The 24,760-nt window shown below is 48.6% G+C and overlaps 2 protein-coding genes across 6 annotated transcripts; both read left to right on the top strand.

The window, feature by feature from the left end:
- Positions 1–1,291: 1,291 nt before the first annotated feature.
- On the top strand, positions 1,292–11,616 carry ZNF662 (zinc finger protein 662). The gene is given in 5 exon segments (XM_070391471.1): positions 1,292–1,458; positions 5,527–5,653; positions 6,299–6,412; positions 10,027–11,006; positions 11,008–11,616. Coding segments are annotated over 5 exon segments (1,284 nt in total). The 5' UTR covers positions 1,292–1,437; the 3' UTR covers positions 11,050–11,616.
- An 891-nt stretch (positions 11,617–12,507) lies between these two features.
- Positions 12,508–19,202, top strand: KRBOX1 (KRAB box domain containing 1). Of its 5 annotated transcripts, none has more exons than XM_070391474.1 (5): positions 12,508–12,655; positions 14,444–14,525; positions 17,279–17,405; positions 17,944–18,048; positions 18,960–19,202. In XM_070391474.1, the coding sequence occupies exons 2-5, from the start codon at positions 14,493–14,495 to the stop codon at positions 19,070–19,072; spliced, it is 378 nt and encodes a 125-aa protein (XP_070247575.1). In that variant the 5' UTR covers positions 12,508–12,655; positions 14,444–14,492; the 3' UTR covers positions 19,073–19,202. The 5 variants fall into 5 exon arrangements, with proteins under 5 accessions (XP_070247575.1, XP_070247577.1, XP_070247573.1 ...); XM_070391476.1 differs by lacking the exon at positions 12,508–12,655 and adding an exon at positions 12,662–12,783 and having other exon boundaries at positions 17,947–18,048; XM_070391472.1 differs by lacking the exon at positions 12,508–12,655 and adding an exon at positions 12,662–12,783.
- Positions 19,203–24,760: the final 5,558 nt, after the last annotated feature.

Below are 24,760 nucleotides of genomic sequence, written 5' to 3'. Positions count from 1 at the left end.
AATGAAGGCCTGGAGGATGCCAAGGCCAGGTGTGTTGGGTGGTGGTGGTGCTAGAGATGGAGATAAAGGTGTGTGGGGTGTGCTGCTCAAAGCATATGGCAGGGTTGTCCTAAGGTACAGGGTGCACACCCACTCTGGGCCAGTGTGGCTGCAGAGCTGAGGGGAAGAGCCTCCAGCAGGGCGTGGCTCCCCAGGCTGTTTGGATTTGTGCTTTGACCCACTGCATTGAACCCTTTCTCCCCAGCCACGGGGTGTCTGGATCTGTGGTAGGCAGTTAGACAGACATGAGCAGAGCAAGGACCATGGGCCAAGAAGGTCACCAGGTGCCTAGCAACAGACAGTGGTAGGTTGGGACCTCATCCCCAGGGTGACCTCCCTTTCCCTAGCATATCACTGGCTGGTCTTGTGGTTCGGACCTCCCTGGCCTTTCCTCTCTACAGATAACATCTAGGCCTCAGTTGTATTTCAGCTCCAGGCTCAGAAAAGCAGCAAAACCAGACACCAAGACTGACCTCAGGACCAGCCTCCTTGAATAATGACCCCCTGCCCTGGTGCCGGCCAATCAATCAGTGGAGACCACAGCCCTGAAAGGACAGGCCTGGAACGCTGCTGAATTATCTATTGAGATCTTGCCCTGGGACCTCCCCTAAAATCTCCACCCCTAAAACCCTTAGGAGGGAGGATCCAATCCCTCCCACCTAGGAGCATGCCAGCACCGCCCACCCCCTCTTCCCTCCAGGCCTGTCACCGTTACCTCCCTCACTTCTAAGCTCCAAGAGCCCTTCCTTTGCCTCTATAACTTGTTTCATACGCCCATTTCTTCTACCAATTACTTCTTCTAACTCTGTGATCTTATAAATAAATGTTCTCTTATAGTTCGAGTCTTGGCTCTGAACTCAAGTACTGAGATTGCAGAACCCGGGTTCCAGTCTGGCCCCACAGGTGCCCTTCCCGCTGCCGCCAACAGATCCAGACTTCGGGGCGGCCAGAGGGACCAGCAGGGACTCCTGGCTCTTCCGCCGGCGGAGGCCTCCCAGCTCCTCTGAATGGACCGGGGCCAGCGATCTAGACGGAGCAGGGCGACCCCGAGACGGGTCTCCGCCTCCCTCCCACTCTCAGCGGCAGCGCCGCAGATCGCAGGGGCGGCGTGACCGCGGCGGGCGGGACGGCCTGAAAGGACCAACGACACGCAGCGGCGGCCTCCGGGCGTGCTAGAGCGGCTGCGGCACGGGAGAGGGGTGGGGCCACGGCCGGAAAAGCGGTGACGCACTTCCGGCTCTGGAGCCTGCGCTCTGGTTTAGGGGTCCCTCGTGGAGCGTTTGCGCCAAGGCGCTGTGTGCCTATCAGTTCGTCTGCAGAGCGGTCAGTAAGGCAGTGGGGCTGGTGATGTCAAAATTTCTGTTCGGGTCCGAGTTCGTTGTCTTGCAAACTTGAAGAATGAGTTCCCGGACAAAGACGGTAAGCGGTCATTGAGACATAGACAGACTCCCTGCCATAGGGAGCAGCAGGGAGCGGGCCCAACCGCGTGGCCAGTTAAGTTTCCTAGTCTAGGGGTAGACATATGCTCTGCTGGCTTCTGCTTGGTTCGTTCGAAGAATTCTGCCGTAGTACCTCTTAAAGCTCACGTCTCCCCGCACCCTTCTTCCCCGCCCCGTTGGGTTGTCCGTTCTGTCGGGACCGGGCGCGGTCAGCAAGCTGCACTCCGCCCAGGTCTGCAGTGTTCCACCCTCCACACCCGCCTGGGATCCCGTCCCTGCCTGCCTAGCCCTCTTCTATCTCTTCTCTGGGTTTGGAGAAGGATTAGCAGAGAGGGGCCTCCTTCCCTCCCATCACCGCTGATTCTAACTTGCACGTTGAGCGAAGCCATCACTTGGCCCGGATTCGCGGGGGTTCTCAGAAGCCCCCCGAGAGCATTGTTTAGGTGTCCTTCCGCCTTTATCCATACTTGGCCCAGGATGTTGAACAACTGGGCACCGACCAGAAGGTTCCATTTATCTGTTGGGGTTACTATATTGGGGTTCTCTGTGCGGTCTCTAGTCCGTTTGCACCGCCAACCTCCCAGTCTTTTTGCCCTTTGTTCCTCTTCTAGACGGTACTGACTGCTCCCCCCAATGCCTACCACTTCCTGCCCACAGCCTCACCCCAGACATGCTGTGTGATGCTCGGTAATGCAACAGCAGTCCCGTTGGATTGGAGGCGCAGGGGAGAAATGATTTCACTCTGCCTTTAGATTGGGTAATAGTTTCACTTAAGTTAGGGATGGGCTTACTTATGGTTCCTTTGCCTTCCTAGCATTCAAGATTCCTTCTTTTTTCCAAGAATTGAAGGGAACTCCTTTATGGCCGCTGGGCTCTTGACAACCTGGCCCACGCATATATCGGTGTTAACCTAAAAATAAAAAGCCGAAGTGCCAGGCAGCCTGTCTTTACTTAAGATCAAAGAATTGCTATTCAGGAAGCACTGATTCCGGCAGAAACCCAAAGAGTGTTCTGATTATGGGGGAAGGGAAGGGGAATAATTATGTGCATAGAAGAGACTGAATATACATATGGATAATGGCCAGACCATATAGAAAAATAGAACTCTGACCTGCAACCTCAAGCAATCAGCCCGGGACGGTAATGCATTATCTGCACTAACCAGTCCAAGTCAGACTGCTATCTGTGTCAACGAGTCCAGGAAGCCATAATAACCCTTGTATCCCCAAACAGCCAGAGTTTGATTAATATGCCCCCCTGGCCAATTACATACAATGTTTTGCTCCTAGCCAACCCTCATGGCAACAAATCTCCTCTCAGAGCACACCCGAAGCCTCCTTTTTTCCCACTATAAAGCTTTCCCACTTCTCTGCGTACTTTGAGTTTCTGCCAAATGCAAGTGACTATGGCCAGCTCCCTTGCTGTTATAAACTCTGAATAAATATCGTTTGCTTGTTCCCGTTTGGGTGGTCTTCATTTATTTCCACAACTCCGTTTGAGTTTAACTTCCTCACATGCTGTGTGATGCTCGGTAAGCCATTTCCTCTCTTTGGACCCTCTTTTCTTCAACTGAACATTTGAAGAAATGTTCAACATTTATTTTATTCAACAAATACTCCTTGGCACTTTAAGATTCTGGGCCCTAAGAGGTGCTGGACACTGGGTGGAGGTTAGAGGCACAAAGATGAACATATCCAGGAAGTCATCTGTTCTCTAGGAATGTAAAACAGTAAAGGAAGGCAGATCTAAGGCACATAGTCAAGTGAAGTCTATAGTAGCTTATGTCAGCATCCACCCTACAAGGGTGCAGAGAAATGGAGACGTGTGGTCCGTGGGGAGAGGGCCTGGAAAGGGTTCCCAGAGGAAGCCTGCGGTGCCCCTGGCAGTGGATGTTTCAGGGAGATCTTTGGAGGGAAGAAAGAAGGACCACAGAGATAAGGTGCCCTCCATCTTCCTGGAGAAGCCAGAGTGGCACGAATCTTGCAGCCTTCACCTCTCCCTTGCGGAGCCCTGGCCCGTGCAGAGCGTGGGCTGCTGGGTGTGGGGCTAGCATGGCTGGCAGGACCCCTGGACACGGGACCACTATGCCAGGCCCTCGCCTGTCTGGAGCGTCCCTTCCCCACACCGGGTGGGCCCAGGGCACACTCACTTCCCCGTGGGCGGCCCAGGTCATGGCCAGGCCACTCGAGCTGCTGCTGGGACAGCGGGTGCTGGCCCTGGATGCACCTGGTGCGTGCGGCACTGGCACCACAAAGCTGACTCAGTTGTGCCCTGGCTCTAGGCCCAGATAAAGGGCAGAAAGGGGGTAGTGAGGCCCCCGGGAAATTGGGGTACATCCCAGAATGGAGGACCTGGAGGAAGAGGCTGGGAGCAGAGTGGCTTTGACACTTAGAGTGACACCATCAGGAGAAGCACACTGCGTGTGGCTAGCTGCACACACGAGCCGGGTGCTGGGCAGAGCTGTTCACAGCGCTGTGCGCAGTGACAGTTGCCCAGAATTTCCATGACGCCTGTTGTACAGAACTGGTTATATTTAAGCCAGGTCTTGAGATGAACATGAGTTTGCAGGCTTAGGAGGGAGGGCCTGGATCTTCAGGCAGGGGGAGCTGCAGGTGCCAGGGCTCAGATCTGGGCAAAGAAAGGGTTTGAGTTCATAACAGGATGGTGACAAGATAAAAGATAATTAAGGGGGGTGGCTCGGGATGATCCTTGGCAGGTAAATTGGGCCCCTGAATGGGGTTGTTTACGGTGCCGCGGATTTGGACTTCTTTAGGTAGGCGTAGGTGAGCCAGCCTTTGAGCCTGGGAGTGCAGGGTAAGTCGCTATGGGGACTTTATTGGGCAAGAATTGGCAGGAAATGGACCAGACTGGTGCCCCCATAGAATGAAGATTTCCATCCTGATTGAGGCAATGGTTGGGAATTAGAAGTCTTTTTTTTAAAATATATTTTATTGATTTTTTTATAGAGAGGAAGGGAGAGGGATAGAGAGTTAGAAACATTGATGAGAAACATCGATCCGCTGCCTCCTGCACACCCCCCACTGGGGATGTGCCCGCAACCGAGGTACATGCCCTTGACCGGAATCAAACCTGGGACCTTTCAGTCCGCAGGCCGAGGCTCTATCCACTGAGCCAAACCGGTTTTGGCAGGAATTAGAAGTCTTGATGGCGCTAAGAGCTCTTTGTTTCTTAAGAGGGTGAGAGAGAAAGGAAAGAAAAGGTGCAGGAGCTCTGGCTCCCAGAGATACTGGAAAAAGGGGACATTGAGACTGGGGCCTGGGCAAGAAAAAGCAGGGTGGGGTGTGTTAGTATTTTGGGGTGGGGGAGCGCAGAGAGTAAAGTCAGAGTTTTGAGTCTGTCCTGTTGAGTACAGTTTCCAGAGCAGCTTGGGTGTTCTGGGAGCCCTTAGCTGCCTCTTCGGCTGGTGGCAGTGACATGGAGGGAGAGAAGAGAAAGGGTCCTACATAGGGCAGGGGTGGTGGTGGGGGGTGAAGACAAGGCAGTGTGGCACAGCAGGTAAGAGCCAGAGAGTCAGGCGGGCGGGTGGTGTGTCTCAGTCTGTATCCTTGGGGGAAGGTGATCTCTGGTCCTCAGTTTCCTTTTCCATAAAACGGATCGAACACCCTCATAGGTCATGAGACCTACACAAAGTGATATATGTGAAGTGTTCGGCGCAGGCTCACTGAATGGTGGTTGTTTTTGTTCTCGCCATTGGTGACCTCTGAAGGAGGACTCACGGGAGAGGATCACACCTAGAGCACAGACAGTTGTTTCTGGCATAAGGGATGGGAAGAGGAAACCTGCACAGACTCATGAAGAAGATGAGAGGAGGTTTGCGGAAGTAAAGATGAAGAGACATGAGACTACTGACGGCCGATCGCTTTCATCTTTGTAAGTGGCGGGGCGGCAAGATCTGCTGACAGTTCCTTTAGACATTCAGAATCCAGAAACTCAACCAGCATCCCCTCCAGTGCCTCTTCGTGCCTGGTGTACCCCTTACTCCAAGCCTCGGTCCTGGGATAGGGCATTTAAACACGTGTTGTTTCAGGGCTCAGTGACCTTCGAAGACGTGGCTGTCTACTTCTCTGAGAACGAATGGACTTGCCTGACCTGCCCTCAGAGGGCCCTGTACAGGGATGTGATGCTGGAGAATTACGGGGCCGTGGCTTCCCTGGGTAAGGGTCTTTCCCCTAGGACTCCCTCTCTGTCCTTCAGAGTTTCCTGGTTCCTTCTTCCTCAGAGGCTCAGGAATCTTCCAGAGCCCTCGGCCGGCCGAGCAGCACCTTCAGGCTCATGGATTCTTAATGACCCAACCTCAGTGGATCCTGGGCAGTAGGAAGTCCTGTTAGCATTTCGGGCCTCACATAGGACCTCCTTGCCCCAGGGTCAGAGCTGCCCGCCTCCCAACCCCTGTGCTGTGGGTACAGTGGGAAGGGAGCAGATTCCTGCTGCCCCACAAAGCCCTCATTCCCCTAAATTTGGGAGACGCAGCCTAATACCACATGGCCATGCAGCTGTCTGAACCTGAGAGCTCTAAGAGGGAGAGAACCAGAAAGCTCCATTCCTCCGTGAGGGAAATCGCCTGTTTGCTCACTCAAACTGTTATGAGCATCTCCTGCTCTACGTGCTGACCTTTGGAAGCCGCTGGCCCCTCTTCCCTGGGTCTCATCCCCTTTCCCTGGATGTCCTTTTCTTGTTCTCCCTGGTGATTTCCCTTCTTTCCCCTTCTTCCCCTGGAGACGCAGGCCAGAGGGAGGACCCTGGGATTACTCTTTGTGGCCCCACTCACCTGTCTGTCCCATTTCTTTCCCCTCAAGCAGCGTTTCTATTTCCCAAACCGGCTCTGATTTCCCGGCTGGAGCGAGGGGAAGCCCCCTGGTGCTCGGCTCCTCAGGGAGCTCTGGACGGAGAGGGCTGGAAGGGCGTGTCCTCAGGTGAGTGGAGACACACGCGTCAGTCATCTGACCGGTCCCCTTGTCTCGATCTTTACCTTGTAAGAGTTGTGTGTTCTCTTAGCCTCGTGTTGTGAACAGCAGGGGGATTCCTTTTTGTTCTCTGTGTCCCCATCTTGTTTTATTCATCCTGGCTCCTCTGGGTGCCGTCTTCATTCACACATTTTTTCTCTTCCCCATCTTTGATGTTCTTACATGGCCGCCACTTACTTTTACTCCCTGACTTTTCTGTTCACTCTCTGATCAAGGTGGCTTGTAATCTCCAGCAGAAGATTCTGGCTGCCCTTTGGGGCATCACGGCCATCTTTGTCACGATAAATCAAGACGTTTCAGTAACCCTGAACCAAACTGTTTCTATTCCTCAGGGATTTCTAGTGGGGAAAGCCATGGCATTCCTTTAGGCCCAACACAGGGCTTTCCTGCTCCTAACTTCTCAGTGAGAACTCTGTCCCCTTATTGCCTCGTTGGCTCCATTCTATCTTCTCCCCACAGGGGCATTTTTGTGGGCACAGTGGGACTCAAACTCTACCCTCAGTTTCTCCGTTCTCACAGTTCCTTGCTGCATCTATCAGTCTTTCCATGCTTAGAAACTCCTGATTACAAGTAACAACCCAGTTCAAATTGGCTTAAACAGTAAAGAGGAATTTATTATTTCATGTAACTGGGAAGTGCATAGATAGAGTAGGCTGCAAGTAATTTGATCAGAATTTCAGTCTCTGCTCGTTTCCATCTCCTTGTATGTTGGCCTTGTCTACAGTCTGGCTCCTCTCAGGATTGTAAAGGTGATTGGTAGTTGTGAAGCAGGCCTTCTGCAGACTTGAACCATTGCTAATCAGAGTCTGAGTATTGTTCCAATGCACCAGCTTAAGACTCATGCCAGCTCTAAATCAATGACTGTGTCCAGGGAAGTACTGTGCACCAATGGACTTGGCTTGGACTGTGGACCCTGAATTGATCTCTCATGTAGTTAGTCAGGTGGGACAACCTGCTTAGCTTAGACCAGAGAGAGGCCTACACTAGGAGCTGGAGCTGGGATCACTTCCACCCAAAGGGCATGGCTACTCCGTAATGGGGGAGAGAGAGAATGATGTAGGGAGATAACTACAGGGTCCTCTATATTCCCAGGATCTCGATGCTTACTTCCGCTGCCACCCAAGGGAATTTAGGCAGAAAGCCAACAGCTAAGTTATTCCTTAAGCCATTCCCTAGCTCCCTGAACTGCAGCAGATCTCCCTGGAGCTCATGCTCCTACTCACACTCCACTTTTGTCTCAGAGAAGAGGACAGACTGCTCAGGGAACACACAGTCCCTGGCTTTAGCAGTAAAAGGTTGTCATTTGGAAGGTGTAGAGGTGATTTGTTTCTTTGGAGGCTTCAGATGGGCATTCCAAAGGGACAGATCTTAGCTAAGCCCAAAGAATTGTGTATTAGAGTGGACTTTTGTGTAGAGGTGTCTATCTTTAGAGTAAAAAGTGACTCTGGAAATAGCTGAGTGAGGCTGAGAGGCCAGTTCTTGTGGATGCTATAGAACAGCGGTTCTCAACCTGTGGGTCGTGACCCCTTTGGGGGTCAAACAACCCTTTCACAGGAGTCACCTATATACATCCTGCATATCAGATATTTACATTACGATTCATAACAGTAGCAAAATTACAGTTATGAAGTAGCAACGAAAATAATGTTATGGTTGGGGGTCACCACAACATGGGGAACTGTATTAAAGGGTAGCGACATTAGGAAGGTTGAGAACCACTGCTATAGAGAGACCCATTGTCGATTCTTTGTGGAAAAGATGGCAATAGAAAGATGGATAGGAAGGAAGGAAACTCAGAGATCATGGTTTCCTGACATAGCCTCTGGTATAGCTCCTTGCAAGTCCATCCTATCCTGATTTTTTCTTAAGTGAAAGACAGAAGAAACCTTAGCCTTTCCTATTTCTTCTTGACATTTTAAAGTGAGTGATATGTTTTCATATTTTGGGGAACTGATGGAATAACAATTTCCCGTACCTCTATTTTCTATCCTTTATATATATTATTTTAGACAGAGAAGGGAGAGAGAGAGAGAGGAAGAAAGAAAGAGAGAGAGAGAGAGAGAGAGAGAGAGAGAGAGAAAGAAAGAAAGAAAGAAAAAAAGATCAATTTGTTGTTCCACTTATTTATGCATTCATTGGTTGATTCTTGAATTTGCCCTGACTGGGGATTGAGCCAGCAACTTTGGCATATCAGAATGATGCTCTAACCAACTGGCTATCCAGCCAGGGCTTATTATTTATATTCTTATGCCCCTTAAATTTCAAGTCATATGTGTTGCCAGTCTTTCCACCCACCTTCATTCTCTTCTTACACGTTTCATCTCTGCTTCTTTCCTAATGGGCTCCACTCCTCCCACGGAGCCAGCCTTCTATATATATATCTTAGCAGGCTATCCATTACTTTTCCTTTTTTTGTTATATACTACCCTTCCCTGCACCAAAAGGTTCAGCTGGGGCATAGTGTTTCCCTACCGCAGTGGGGCCTGGCACAGAGTCAGAAGGCTCACACTGTACACAGTGCTCCCTCCTGCCATGGTGTCCCTTCCTGCTTGGATATCCCATCTTGAGCAGGAGGAAGAGCCATTGAACCTGAACCCCCTTACTGGTGAGAAGGAAATGAGCACTTTTCTCCTAGTCACATATTTTCCTTTGTATTTCCCATTGTAAAATGTTAAAAGTCCATTTTACTATTTATGTTCTAAAAAAAAGATCCTCTAAAAATCTCCAAATCAATCAAGAGAAAAACTCCAAGTTTCCAACTTCAATTGAACAGGCACAATTAATTAAATTGGGTGCATTTTGGGTCATAGACTCAAACTGAATAGATGGCCTATAGTCAACCAACATTTTAAAAGTAAACACTTATATTTTACTCATTGTGTTAGTTGCCAAGGATTAAAAAACAAGTAATATTTGGTGCCTATTCCAGAAGGGCTCACAATCTAATAATAGGACATTATATGGAAATGTATAATTATAGCAAAATATGATACTGTGAAAGAGGTGTGAATAACACCCTATGAGAAAAAAGAGGAGACAGTCTTTTCTCAGCTCTGCCTCAAGTAGTTTGGAGAAGTACTTTTCATGGCAGCCCTGGTGATTGGATTGAATGAGAAGACTACACTTCCTTTTTATGTTAACAAGTATGAGGGAGATTCTTCTTGCTGCTCCCCTCTATGTGTGATGAGCTCAGGTTCCGCAGGTATACCACAATGATTCTTGATTTCTGACCAGGTCTTTTGCCCAGAATCCTGGCTTGTTCTTATGTTATAAACTAGACCACCTGTAAGTAATTCTGACTTGTCCCCCTTAGATTCAATTGGACTATTTCCCAAGAGCACCACTGACCCCATGCTTGGGTCTGGTGCTGAGATTCACAGCCCTTAGGAATTCTCTGTCTAGTTGTTGCCTTTTGCTTTTGGTGGCTTTCTATGTGTTAGTTCTGTTTTGCGATTTCAGCTAGGTCAGGCCTCTGGCACTTGGAGAGAAATGGATATATTGGTGACTGTAGTCACTCTGTCATGGGTAATCATGACATTTGCAGCTCTGATTTCTTTTTCCAGAGGGTGTGTTGAAGAGTGATGAGAAAGAAGATTTTATTCTGAAGGAGGAAATTTTTGAGGAGCCGCAGGACCACATGGTACCATCAAGAGGACCCCCGTGGTGTGGGTCTGGGAGATTCTGGTTTGGAAAAACCCATGAAGAGGAGAAATGCAGGTTAGGAAGATGGTGTGACTACCCCAATGGGAGAAGTGTGGAGAACACTACAAATGATATTATGGAAGTGATTGCCAAAGGTGAAATGATCTCAGTAGAAGAGAGGTCAGAAAATACTGATGTTAACACCCACCTGGCTATACACCGGAAAATTCTAAGTGAGCGGGTATTCTGTGTCTGTGAAGAATGTGGCAAGTGTTTTGATCAAACTGAAGACTTGTATCAACATCAGAGAATTCATAATGGAGAGGTTAAGGAATGTGGGAAGACTTTCAGTTTTAGATCACATTGCATTGCACATCAGATAAGTCATACAGGTGTAAAACCCTATGTATGTCAAGAATGTGCTAAAACCTTCATTTGGAAGTCAAAACTGATTCGGCATCAGTTAATACACACAGGAGAGAAACCCTTTGAATGTAAGGAATGTGGGAAGGGTTTTAATCAGAATGCAAACCTTTTACAGCATCGGCGAATCCACACCAGGGAGAAACCATATTCATGTAAGGAGTGTGGGAAAAGCTTTATTCGGAACCCAGCCCTTCTTCAACATCAGCGAATCCACACTGGGGAGAAGCCTTATGAATGTAAGGACTGTGGGAAAGGCTTCACGTGGAACTCAGATCGTTTTCTGCACCAGAAGATCCACACTGGAGAGAAGCCTCATGAATGTACTGATTGTGGGAAAAGCTTCATTTGCAAGGGAAACCTTATCCAACATCAGAGAATCCATACTGGGGAAAGACCCTATAAATGTAATGACTGTGGGAAGGCCTTCAGTCGGAAATGTGTTTTGATTAAGCACCAGAGGTGCCATGCTAGAGAAAAAAACCTATAACTGTCAGATCTCCCACCTGCTGGAACATTAGAGAATACATAGAGGTGATACTTGTTTATGATATTCATGATACAGAATTCCAGAGACAAAATGAGATGACCATCCACATTTTCTATGGCTCTAATCTGTTTCTCCTCCTGAACAGATACCCTGTACTCTAGCAAGATTGGTCCCCCTGTTCAACCATGTTCATATTAGGCAACATTTAGTTGAGCACTTACCCTGTGCTAACCACCATACAAACATCCTCTAATTTTTCTCAATCTGATTAAGGTAGATATTCATCCCCATTTTATAAGTGAGAAATCTGAGGTTGAAAGGTTATAAAACTCATTTAAGGTTGCTTAGCCTGTGAGGGCAAGAAGAGAGCAGTCAAGAAAACTGGAGAGAAATGAAGCTGTATCACTAATGACAGTATTAAAATTGTATTATTTTATGTTAAGGACAGTGATTCCCCCACCCCCCCCACCCCCGAAACTACATTGTTCTAAAATGAATATTATGCAAACCACTCTGGTATAGCTTCTTTTGATTTTGCCTTAGCATACCTACCCCACCAACAATGTATCTTATGATGATGCAGTTTCTCGCCAGTAAAATGAGGTCCTAACTCCTCTTCCATGTTTAAGTCTTTGGGGAGTGATCAGAGGAGCTCCTATAAAGGCCCCAGGTTATGCATACCACTCAGAACTTGAGATAAAATAACCTTGAAAAGATGTGACCTAAGTTCCACACGGGGGACCTTGTGGATCCCGGGGAAGTGTCGGTCTCCATAGGATATTGCCGAGGTCAGGATGCTTCCCCTGGGCCCAGCCTTCTTGGTAGAGTGGTGGTTTTGTGGGAAACAATGGTTGAGCATGAATGTGAGGTAAAAAGAGCTGTAACTCTGAGCTCCATGTGGGGCATCACCGTAGCCTGGTAGGAACTAAACAAATGACATCAACAGTGGCGGACAAGTGAAGTTCGCGGACCGGTCAGGACAGTCTAGGAGAGATGCGCAGGGCAGCGTGGTGGGCTTCTGGCTGGGGCCTGGGCTCCCTTCTCCCTGCTCCCGACCTCCCCTCGTTCGTGGTGGCTCTCTCTACGGAGGACAAAAAGCACTGCCTTTTTGACATCCTGCGGGCTGGGGGTCTTCTGGATATAGAATAAGATCGCCACTCCGTTCCTCGACTTCCATTTATTCAGCAAACATTTCGGAGGTTCCTCTGTGCTGCGGCCTCCACCCCGTCCAGGGTCGCCCCGCAGCCCCGTTCGAGCCCCCTCCAGGCTCCAGATTGCTCTTCCAGGCCCTGAAGGGAAGGGCCCACCCGCGGGAGGAAAACACGTCCAGCAGGGGCTGGGCCAGTCTGTTTCCAGAAGTGGCTTCCGCCTCCAAGGGGCGGGACTACTTAGGCGGGCTCCGCAGCTCCGGAACCAAAGCTCGGCTTCCGGCTCCCGCCCAGACTCCGCCTCCTTCCGGAGGAGGTGGGTGGTGCGGGTGCAGGACCCGGGCTCGGGCCGGAGGCTGGGAAGAAGACGGTATTCATCTTGTCCGCCCTCCCGTCTCCTAGGCTCGTCTCGCGGGAACCAGGAGGAACCACCGAGATGCGGGGTCCTCCAGTTACTAGAGGGACTCTCAGGGACGGTTTGGTCGGCGGGTCAGTGTGAGGAAGTACTTCCGGGGCGCCGCCATTGTTCGCGCAGAGAGTTTGGTTTGCGACCACCCGCGGGCCGCGTGCAAAACCTTTGATCGTTGGGAGGCTGCGTAGGCCGCTCAGAGCCCAGGGTGAGCCGGTCTGACTCGGCCCGAGCAGGAAGGGGAGGCCCTGCGGGGAGACGAGAGCGGCGGCTGCTGCCACCGGGTCCTCACCCCACCCCCGGGTCCATCCTGTCGAGAGGGGGCGCCAGCCTTCGGCTCCGACCCCTTGGTTTCTCGTCCCCAGCACAGCCAGCGGCCTGTTTATTCTTTTTGGGAACTGATAGAATTTGAGGGGCGTTGACACTGAGGTTCGTAAAAAAGTCTTGATTGAGCTCCAGGACACGCTATCCACCGAGACTAGGTCCCTCGGCCGTTTCAGCCCCTCTCGTCCCGGCTGCGGAGACCCAGCCGCACCCCCAGCCCTTGTCCACCTTAACGTCTCTTCTCCCGCTCCAGGTGGTCCCAGGAGGCCGGTCTGTGATCACTTTTATCTACTCACCTGGCCTGGTGTCAACCCCATCAGGAAGCTTATTAGTGTCCCTAGAGCAGGCAAAGTCTTGGCAGTGCTGAAATGGTCCCTCCTCCCTCCCCCCTCCCCTCCCTCTCCCCTCCCCCTCCCCCCTCCCCTCCCTCTCCCCTCCCCCTCCCTCTCCCCTCCCTCTCCCCCTCCCCCTCCCCCCTCCCCCTCCCCCCCTCCCCCCTCCGGAATGAGGCTACTTAGTTCACAAATTGGAGAATGTGGAGTCCTGGATTTGGATTGGCTCATTTGAATGTTTAATCCCCCCCCCCCCCTCAAAAAAAAACACCCAAAAATCTCATGACGAGTCATATCCATCAAGCACCTAATGTCCAGTGTGTCCAGTGTTTGGCATGGAATTACCTATGTACAGTATTGGAGATAGGGAAAGATTTCTGGACCAAGAAATAACATCCGTTATTTCTCTTGTCATTACATCCAGCTAACGTTTCCTCATTGTCTTAACCTAACTGTTGAGGTTGGTGATCAATGGGATTAAGCCGTTGGTCCTGTTAGTGCAGTGTATTGATTGGGTTGTGATTCGCTCCCCATTGGATTTTTGTTTGTGCTTCAGCTCCCTAGCTGTGCTCTTCCCCATAGGAAGAAGTGGAAGGGAATGTTCTGTAGCAGTGGTTCTCAACCTTCCTAATGCCACGACCCTTTAATACAGTTCCTCATGTTGTGGTGACCCCCAACCATCAAATTATTTTCGTTGCTACTTCATAACTGTAATTTTGCTAGTGTTATGAATCGTAATGGAAATATCTGATATGCTATATGTGTTTTCCGATGGCTGCGACCCACAGGTTGAGAACCGCTGTAGGGTGGCCAATGCTGCCATTCTACTTTTAGGTCAACAATATGGATCAGACCTTTTTGCTTAAGTTCTTTTGTTTAATATGTCAATATTATTAAGTATCCACTGCAAGGGACATTTATTACAAAGATATGAAGACAATATCATTTAAGAGAATTGGAGGACACAGCTACTACAAGAGGTACCCATTTACTCAATCTGAATCACTGCTTTGGTTACCCTTGGACTTAAACCCTCCATGAGCTTAGCAGCATGTCTGCTGTCTGGTCACTGTGAGATGTGTATTGTCACTGACACAAGGCAATAACTGATGAGTAACAGTTGATTGAGCCTCAAAACAGGGTGGATCAGATGGGTGCAGGAGTTATGGTCAGTAGAGTTACTGTTACTAATGCTTGTTTCTTTACCTTCAGCTCCTGAGGCTTAACCGTTCCTCAAGACCCGAATAAAAGAGGTCAGATAATGACAGCAATGTCCTTAACAGCTGGGCCCCAGGTGAGCTGGGTTTCCTCTGTTTCTATATGAATACATATATGTATACACACATATATTTATATATGCATGTATGCTTATATATATATGCACATAGACATTCATATAACTTGTATATACATAAGTATACATGCATGTATATACACATGTAACATTTATATATATAAAATATGTAAATTTCTCAGTGAGGTATTATTTATCTACAATATAAATTTGAACTGTATAGCTCACTTTTTAAAAATATACACACCTGCCCTGGCCAGTGTGACTCGGTTGAGTGTCGTCCATGCACCAAAATATCGCCAGTTTGATTCCCTGTCAGGGTGGGTTGCAGACTCCATCCCTAGTAGGGAGTGTGCAGGAGGCAGCCAATCGATATTTCTTTCTTTCTCCCCCTTTCCCTTCCTCCTTCTCTAAAATCAGTGAAAAGAAAACATATTTAAAAATATATATACACACTTGTATGACCATCCCTCATATTATTAAGACATAGAACATTATCACTACCACAAGTTCTATCATTTGCCTTCCCAAGCAGTCCACCCCAAAGTTGACTGTTATTCTGACCTCTGTCACCGTAGTTTAATTTTATTTGTTCCTGAACTTAATGTAAATGAAATCATTCAACATGTATTCTTTTGTATCTGCCTCATTTTGTTCACCAATGTGTTTATGAACTTTACACATAACAGTCCTTTTTAATTGCTGAATAGTTTTCCATTATATGATTATATTACATTTTATTTATTCATTCTTCTTCTTCTGTGGATGGATATTTTTATTGTTTTCAGAATGCAGTGAATAGAATGCAGTGAAAATTCTTGTATATGCCCGTTGGTGGACACGGCGCTCATTTCTCTTGGGTGTGTCTTTAGAAGTCAAATTACTAGGGTATGCATTTGATTAGTTTTAGTAGATGCTGCCCAACAATTTTCTGAAATGGTTGTTCCAATTTATATTTTTACCAGCAGTACATGAGAGTTCCAGTTGTTTCACATTCTTAGCAACACTTGTCATTTGTTATTGCTAACTCGTTTTTAGATTTCCTTTTCCGCACAACCAGTGATATGGAGCACTATTTCATATGTTTATTGGCTACATGGATCTCCTCTTATGTGAAGTCCCTGTTCAGTTATTTTCCCCATTTTTTAATACATCGTATGTCATTTTTTTTCTCCTAGTTGTAGTTCTGTATTATGGATATGAGTTCTTTGTCAGCTATATGTGTTATGAAATATCTTCTCCCAGCCTTTGGCTTGCTTTTTCACTCCCTTAGTGGTGTCCTTTGATAAGCAGATTTTTCTCTAGCCTGTTCCAAGTAAGCAGTGTTTTCCTATTGGATCTCCAACCTCACTACCTTTGCATGGGGGTGGGGAGTCATTGACAAATCGGAGAGCTCTGTGCCTGGGGTAGTGGACAAGGAGACAAGAATGAGGGAAGAACTGGGATGAAAGCAGAATTGGGAAGTGACAGTAAAATGAGCACCCCAAATAATCAGCAACTATTACAAAGTGGGGAGGGGCTGAGAGCTAAGGTGTCAGCCATATCCAGTTCCATATTAGTTCTCTGCCAGAAGCCGTTCCATCCTTGTTGCTTGACACAGTTGCTGCAGGGAAGAAACATCTGCACAGCATATGTTCCAAGGGACCTGGCGTATATGGCATACTGTTCTTAATATGTTTGCTCCCCTTCTTAGTGCTATGTGTTCTAACCAGGGCTACCTCCTCGAGAAAGGTTGTTTCCCCAGGTGGGAATGTTTCCCTGGAGTTAGGGATTAATGGGACTAGGGAAGGGAATAAATCAGTAAAACCCCCTAGTGTTACAGAAATACCGTGTACTACTTATGAGGAACTTAGACTAAGACTGTTAGCAATAAATTTAGGACTTGCTAGGCCCACATTCCCAGGGGTGTACCCACCAGAGAAGTACCAAAGCCTATACCCCTAAAAACCCGCCGACGCAGGGCAGTCCCAAGGAAGACCACCAGCAAGGCTAAAAGAACATAACCTTTACTTAGGCCATAGAATAGGAAAATCTCCTTCAGTTATTTCCTTATAGCTTAACAGTAGAGCAGTAGAATAGTGACCTTGGAATAGAAATAACAAACTAGCCCTTATAATGAAACACAGAGACTAACCTTTAGAATAGAATGTAGAAACATAGACAATAGATAAGATTAAAATCAACAGAGCTAGATAGAGATAAGATTTTTAGCAAAGGTCAGATAAGAAAACAAGGAACTGTAAAAGGTCAAAGGAGGACCCAAAACATACCATGATGTAACTATACAGGCATGCTTACAGAATCAGATAGTATATATGCAGCTGTAACAGGACAATGAAGAAGAACCTGACTATGCTGATCATCTGAACACTGTCTCTGTGTCCTTCATTCTTCGCCAACGCCGTCCACACCTTTGGGAACCCCTGGACCACTGGGGCTGGACCCCAGCAGTTCTGCTTTTATTATATATGTAATTTCACGCTCAGGCTCAAGCCCAGCTCCTATATAGTAGTCTATTTGGAGGTCACTTATATGGGAAGCTCATGTATTTGATTCTAACTGGGAAAGTATGGTGAACTCTGGCTGCCTTTAATTTGCATCCGCTTTCCCCACACCTTCCAAATTTTACACAAAAACTCACCAGGCAATACTAAATACATACCATTGTAGGTGCCCTTCCCAGGCCTTTCATTGACAGTGTTGACCATCACCAAAGTCCTGAGGCCTGGAAGAGCAGCAACTTGTTGTTTCAGGAACTGGTGTCTTTTGAGGATGTGGCCGTGTACTTCACTGCGGAGGAATGGGCCAGCCTGGGACCTGCTCAGAGGGCCCTGTACAGGGATGTGATGCTAGAGAACTATGCGGCTGTGGCCTCCCTAGGTAAGGCCTCTGCCGTGGGTCTCTGCCTGGGCCCTCAGAAGTTAAAGGGCTCTCTTACACTTAGTAGCTGACCCCAAATGCCAATGTCAAGAGTTGCCAGGTACAGACAGCCCCGGTGTCTGATGTACAGGAAGGCTTTCCTTCTTCTTCCACCATAAAAGCTACCCTCCCTCCCCGCCTTAGAGGGGTACCCTCACCCTAGCATTGAGCCCTCAGATTATCTTGAGAGAACTCGGCCCCCCATTCTCCCTGTGGGAGTTGCTCCTAGGAGCCATGTGTCTGTTTTCCCCCAGTGAGAATTTTCCATCCCCTAGCAAAGAAGGTAAGACATTTTGTTTCCCTTAAATAGAAATTTGCCTCCCAGGGTATTACAGGCTTCCTTGGGAGCATGATCCTGAGGCTTCTTCCCAGGACCTCTATTTAGGGTACCTCTAGCTCAGTCCACCCAGGAATTGCTCTCCTCACCTCTGAGTTGTAGCCATAGGCTGAGGTTGACCTCTTGACCTCTAACCTTTGTGTGTGTCTTCTTTCCTTCAAGCAGCATCACCCAGTTTCAAACCAGCTCTGATCTCTCAGCTGGAACAAGAGAAAGAGCCATGTTTCATCAATCCACAAGGTCAGAGTTGGAAAGCAGACCTTGCAGGTGAGTTGAGCAAGGGGTGCCCTTGCCAGCGGTGTCTCTTCCTTTGCTTTTATTTCATCAACATGAGAGATGTGTGTTTTTTGTGAAAAGCATCATGGAGTACATTGGGATCCTTGCTCACACTCTAGTTGGTATGTGATTCATTGCTTCCTATCCGTTTACACCAAGCATGTCAAACTCATTTAACGAGGCATGCGGCCCAGCGGCTGAGAGTTTGACATGCTTGCTTTACACTGTAGTAAACACCCTGCTTGAGCGTTTCACACACTGGGATGCTTTTATCCCTGGGGATGTGTGGAAACGTTTTTCAAAACACTTGTCTGCTTGTATGCATATATGCATAACGCATGGATACAGACAATAGGGTGGTGAAGGCTTGGGGCAGGCGCAGGCTGTGGGCGCAATGGCGGGAAAAAGGGACATATGTCATACTTTCAACAATAAAAAATTTTAAAAAATCGCCGAAACCGGTTTGGCTCAGTGGATAGAGCGTCGGCCTGTGGACTGAAGGGTCCCAGGTTCGATTCCGGTCAAGGGCATGTACCTGGGTTGCGGGCACATCCCTGGTGGGAGGTGTGCAGGAGGCAGCTGATCGATGTTTCTCATCGATGTTTCTAACTCTCTATCTCTCTCCTTTCCTCTCTGTAAAAAATCAATAAAATATATTAAAAAAAATTTTTTTAAAATAATAAATACTTGTCTGGTTATGTGTGATCACTTTTTTCCAGTTTCCCTCAGTTTTACAAAATTGGTAAACTCAGTGTAGTATTATTATCTTGTCCACTAACCAACAGAACAGTTAGAAAAATTTATTTTTGCTTTTCATGATAATTAATATATTAAAATTCTATTTTTTATATTGAAATACTTTAAGGTAGCTTACAGATACTTTGATTTTTCCTTCCCTTTAGGATACAGCGCAAAATTAAGAAGATGTATCCACTTAGCTAAAATGATGTCGCATGCCATAAAATTAAAACTTCTTCGGAATCAACTCTTCTGGGAAGACAGGACAAAGGCTTAATTCCTTACATTTAAATACCACTTTTCAGAGTAAGGAGTTGATTTAAGAGCCATCTTAAATGATGTCAAGTATGCATTTTCTTCTGCTGCTGACACATGCATTTCCTAGATTTAATGTTTTTCATTCATTAAAATTGTTCATATTGATATACAAAGCTTGCTTTCATGTCCTTTTTAAAACAGCTTTATTGAGGTATAACTCACAAACTCTGCAGTTCATCCATTTAAGATGTACAGCTCAGTGGTATTTAGTATATTCAGATTCGTGTAAGCTTACTATAGTCTACTTTTAGAACATTTTTGTTATCAAAAAAGAAACCCTGTATCCATTAGCAGTCACTGACCATTTCTCTTTCCCCCCACGTTCATTTTAGGCAGCCACTTATTTATGTTTCTACAGATTTGCCTGTTGTGGATATTTGATATTAATAGAATCATACTCAGCTGGTCATGTTCAGCTGGCTTTCACTTTCAAGTTTCTTTCATTTTGTAACATGCTAGTGCTCCATTCCTTTTATGTGTGAACTAGAGGCCCAGCACATGAAATTCGTGCACAGGTATGGTCCCTAGGCCTGGCCTGCGGTCAGGGCCATCTTCGCTGGCTGCTCACAGCCACCCCACCCCCCCGCTGCCACCCACCCCTCGTTCCCCTTTTGCCATCTGGTGATCGGTGCCTGACAGCTGGGGAAAGGGGCTGAGAGGTCAGCTATTCCCACCTGCTTGCTGGCCCTGCCCCTGCCGCGGGTTGCCCTCTGTGTGTGGGGTGCCGTCCGCATCTCCCACCACCCACCCCCAGTTCCCCGTTCGCCATCAGGTGATCGGAGCCTGCTGGCTGGGGAAAGGGACCGAGAGGTGGTCAGTGCACCTCATAGTGACTGGTCCAGTGGTTGTTCTGGTCGTTCCACCTTTAGGGTCAATTTGTATATTACCCTTTTATTATATAGGAATAGAGACCTGGTGCATGTGTGGGGACCGGCTGGCCTGCCCTGATGGGGGCCCCGGATCTGGGTGGGGAGTCCCCACTAGGTGGCAGGACCGGCCGAGGCGAGGGGCCGAGGGTGGTTTGCAGGCTGGCCTCGCCCCAATTGAGGTTGGGGGGGTCTCAGCTGGGGGGCGGGGCCGGCCTGGGGAGGGGCCACCGGGGGTTTGTAGGCCGTCCATGCCCCAAGTGGGGTGGGGTCCTCACAGGGGGGGCAGGGCCAGCCTGGGTGAGGGGCTGTGGGTGGTTTGCAGGCCGGCCATGTCACCAATCAGGGTGGGGGTCCCTGCTGGGGGGGGCTGGCCTGGGCGAAGGACCGAGGTGTTCTGGTCTCTGGTCGTTCCAGCTGTGATTGTGTTATGGCCGCTAGCTTTTTATATATATAGACTAGAGGCCCGGTGCACGAAATTCGTGCACTGGGGATGGGTGGGGGGTCCCTTAGCCCAGCATGTGCCCTCTTGCAGTCCGGGACCCCTCCCTTGTTACTGCCCAGCTGCTTGCTGCTTCCTACCGCTTGGCTTGCTGCTCCTTAGTGCTGCCACGAAGGCCTTGGGTCTGCTGGGTGCCGGGCCTGCGGGTCTGTGTCTCTGATACCCCCAGCAGCCCCAGCACCAAGGTGGCGGGCCTTGGGGCTGCTGGGTACAGGCCCCCCATTGCGTGTTTGTGTCTTCTGTCAGGCCCCCAGCAGCCCCAGCAGCCCCAGCACCACCTAAATAACTTAAGGGAAACTTTATTTAGTCTTCTTTTAAAAGCAATCTAGTTTTAAAATGAGTTGCAGTTAAGACAGAACAAAGAACATGGTACCTAAGAGTGAGATAGACTGACAGAGGAGAGGCTGGGCACTGGTCAGGGGCTTACATGCCAACTGTTCACCACCTGGGAAATGATGTAAAATCAGTTTCTTTAGTTTTCTGCTTAATGGTCTTCTCCAGCACTGAGGTCAGAGGAGCCGCCTTCCAGCCCCCAGGCTGCTTCACAGAGTCAAAATTTTCGCCATAGGCCTCTGCCTAGGACAGGACCTCTGCACCCCCAGGGTGCATAAACACACAGGGCTTCCATCAGGCTCTGCTGATCCCGGGGCAGGAAGCCTCTCGGCTCCGATGATCCCGGGGCGGGAGGCCTCTCGGCTCCGCTAATCCTGGGGCCGGGAGGCCTCTCGGCAACGCTAATCCCGGGGCCGGGAGGCCTCTCGGCTCCGCTGGTCTCTAGGCAGGAGGCCTCTCGGCTCCGCTAATCCTGGGGCCGGGAGGCCTCTTGGCTCCGCTGATCCCGGGGCGGGAGGCCTCTCGGCTCCGCTGATCCAGGGGCCGGGAGGCCTCTCGGCTCCGCTGATCCCGGGGCCGGGAGGCCTCTCAGCTCTGCTGATCCCGGGACCTGGAGGCCTCTCGGCTCCGCTGATCCCGGGACCTGGAGGCCTCTCCGCTCCGCTGATCCCGGGGCGGAGGCCGCTTGGCTCCACTGATCCTGGGGCCGGGAGGCCTCACGGCTCCGCTGATCCCGAGGCGGGAGGCCTCTCGACTCCGCTGATCCCGGGGGGAGGCCTCTCGGCTCCGCTGATCCCGAGGCGGGAGGCCTCTCGGCTCCGCTGATCCCGGCCTGGCTGCCGCCGCCATCTTGGCTGACAGTTAATTTGCATATACTCACTGATTAGCCAATGAAAAGGGTAGCGGTCGTACGCCAATTACCATGTTTCTCTTTTATTAGTGTAGATAATACCCATTAGATGGATAATATCACATTTTGCTTATCCATTCATTAGTTGATGCACATTTGGGTTGTTTCCACAGTTTGGGCATCTATAATAATAATAGCATAATATGCTAATTAGACAGATATCTTTACGGATGTCATTCTGAGATGAAGCCAGGGTTGCAGACGCCACGGCTGTGAGGGCGGGATCTAGGCAGCCACTATAGCTATGAGGGAGGGATTGAGGCAGCCACGGCCGCAAGGATTGCACAAATTTTGTGCATTGGGCCTCTAGTTATGAATAATGCTGCTATGATCATTAGTGTACAGGTTTTAATGCAGACGTATGTTTTCACTTCTTGTGGGTACATACTCTAGATATATACAGGGTGGGACAAAAGTAGGTTTGTAGTTGTGAATACGCCAAACAGTTTATTTTTTGTGTTAGTAGTTATTAATTACTGTATTATTTTCCATATGAACAACTGTAAACCTACTTTGTCCCCACCCTGTACTCGCTGGGTCATAGGATAATTCTGAGTTCTGTCTCCACCCTTGTGAAGCCGGGTTATTAGTAAGTAGGAAGAACTCAAGACCGAATCAAGGCCTAGAACAGCTTCCACATGGAATGTTGACCACACGGTGGTGCTGTTTACTTCTTCAAATCCACATTATTTAAAACATTTCTCTCGTAAACCCTTGATTCTGGGACCAGCCTGGATGGGGCAGATCCTGCGTGCCAGCCTTGAAGCTCAGTGCATTTCCTCCAAGGAGATCGCTGTCCGTGACTGAGAGCCATTTAAGATACGCATCACCCGAGTGCTCAGAATTCATCTTCAGGTCTTAAATGATGTCGTCAGCTGAAGAGTGTCGGCCGACCTGGAGAAGAAGTGATTGGCATTGGGAAGCATGTGGCATTGATGCAGCCCTTCAATCATCCTCTAGACTGCTGCTTGGGGACAGGAACAAGGTAAGGGATCATCATAGCTTTTTCTTTCCCCCCCTTTTTTTCATTATTATTTTTTAATTGAAATTCTTTATTGTTTAAAATATTACATATGTCTCCTTTTTCCCTCATTGACCTCTCCCCAGCCGCTCCCACCCCCAGCATAGAGCTTCTTCGAGGGCTCTGTGAGCAAGCCCTTGGTGAGGGTGGAAGAGAAGAGCTGCCATCTGATGAGCACCTGTGAGGTGTTAAGCTCCTTACATTCACTGTCTGTTTAAAAATCTCTAACACATTTCACGAGGTAGGCATTCCCATTTTGTCGACGAGGAAACAGGCTGGATGGGTACATCTTTTGGTCCCAGGTTATACAGCCCAAACAGGCGAAATTCTGTTTTAAACCCAGGTTTGACTATTTCCACGGGTCCCCAGTTCTCTTTCTCCATGTGCTCTGTAAGGTGGAGCCGCGCCCTTGCAGCATTTATAACTAACTTAGGGAGACAAGATTCCTACAAGTATGTTTAATAAAATAAGGCAACAGCAACTTAAAATTCATGAAAGAGAGTTTCTTCTGTTGACATGGAAATGGTCGCCATATATTGCTAAGGGAGAATAAGCAAGCTTGTGAATAGCAAGTTAGTCTTCAGTGGAGGCCAACAGTGGGAGGTATTGTGCCGGGATCTAGACAGCACCCGGAGGCTTCCCACTGCTTCCTACCAGCCAACCTCTTCTCAGGGTTAACCATTTCTACTCCATACTATAGGTTAGGGTTATCTGTTCTGCATAGCAAGGAAATAATCTAGTATCTATACATTTTCTTGTTGTTAATCCTCTAACCCAAGGATATTTCCCCTTGATTTTTAGAGAGAGTGGAAGGGAAGGAGGGAGAGAGAGAGAAACATCATGTGAGAGAGATACATCAATTGGTTGCCTCCTGGACATGCCCAGACCAGGGGTGGGGATCGAATCTGCAACCCAGGTATGTGTCCTTGACTGGGAATCAAACCTGCAACACTCTAACCACCGAGCCACGTCAGCCAGGGTAGTATGTATACTTTTTAAAAAATATATATTTTATTGATTTTTTACGTAGAAAAAGGGAGAGGAATAGAGAGTTAGAAACATTGATGAGAGAGAAACATCGATCAGCTGCCTCCTGCACACCTCCTAATGGGGATGTGCCCGCAACCCAGGTACATGCCCTTGACTGAAATCGAACCTGGGACCTTTCAGTCCACAGGCCGACGCTCTATCCATGGAGCCAAACTGGTTAGGGCAATGTGTATACTTTTATGTTTAGCTGCATTCAGCACATTTTGTCTGTGAGATTTATTCATGTTGTTGCATGTAGCAGTGACCTTTTCACATTGCTGATTGCTGTTCCATTGGCTGGATACACTACTGGCTGATGGGCGTTTGGGTGATTTCAGATTTGGGGCTATTGTGAAAACAGTTGCTATGAATACCCGTTTACGTGTCTTTTGGTTGATGTATTCACTCATATCTCTTCAATATTGGGATTGTTTCCAGTTGGGGATCACTGAGAATAACGCTGCTATGAGCATTCTCGTTACCTGGCTTTTGGTGCACATCTGTAGGCAATCCTGTTGGGGACAGGTCTGGTTTGCTGGGTCACAGCACGTGGATATTTAACTTGAGTAGATAGCCAGAGTGTTTTCAACACGGTGGTACCTCTTGCTTGCTATTGACATTCAAATAACATTATTGGCAGATGTTCCCTGGATTGCATGCATGGAGAGAAGGAAGCAGGGGGACAGGGAATGAGAAAGTGCACAACAGAGGTCCGCGCGTAGACATGTTGATTCAGAGTCTCAGGGTCCACAGGGGAGAGGAAAACCATGGTTTTGGCGACTCCTAGCAGGTCCCTCCAGATTGCCGGCTTGCAGCGCATCTGCACACCTGGGAGGCGGGATCTGGGGATGCGCTCAGGCCCTGAGCTGTGCCCCCTGCCTCCTGCCCTGTTTTATCAGCCCTGGAGGGCAGGACAGTGCCTTCCTAGCACCTGGGCCCCGCTTTAGGCGGCTGCAGCTGCCCCAGGCAGGGCTTTTATTGTGAAA

Source organism: Myotis yumanensis, unplaced genomic scaffold (genome assembly GCF_028538775.1).
Source record: "Myotis yumanensis isolate MYYU_CA2020_CCGP unplaced genomic scaffold, mMyoYum1.0.hap1 SCAF_14, whole genome shotgun sequence".
In the NCBI taxonomy this organism is placed as follows: domain Eukaryota; kingdom Metazoa; phylum Chordata; class Mammalia; order Chiroptera; family Vespertilionidae; genus Myotis; species Myotis yumanensis.
Note: the sequence above shows the minus strand (reverse complement) of the source record. Positions and strands in the feature narration are given on the sequence as shown.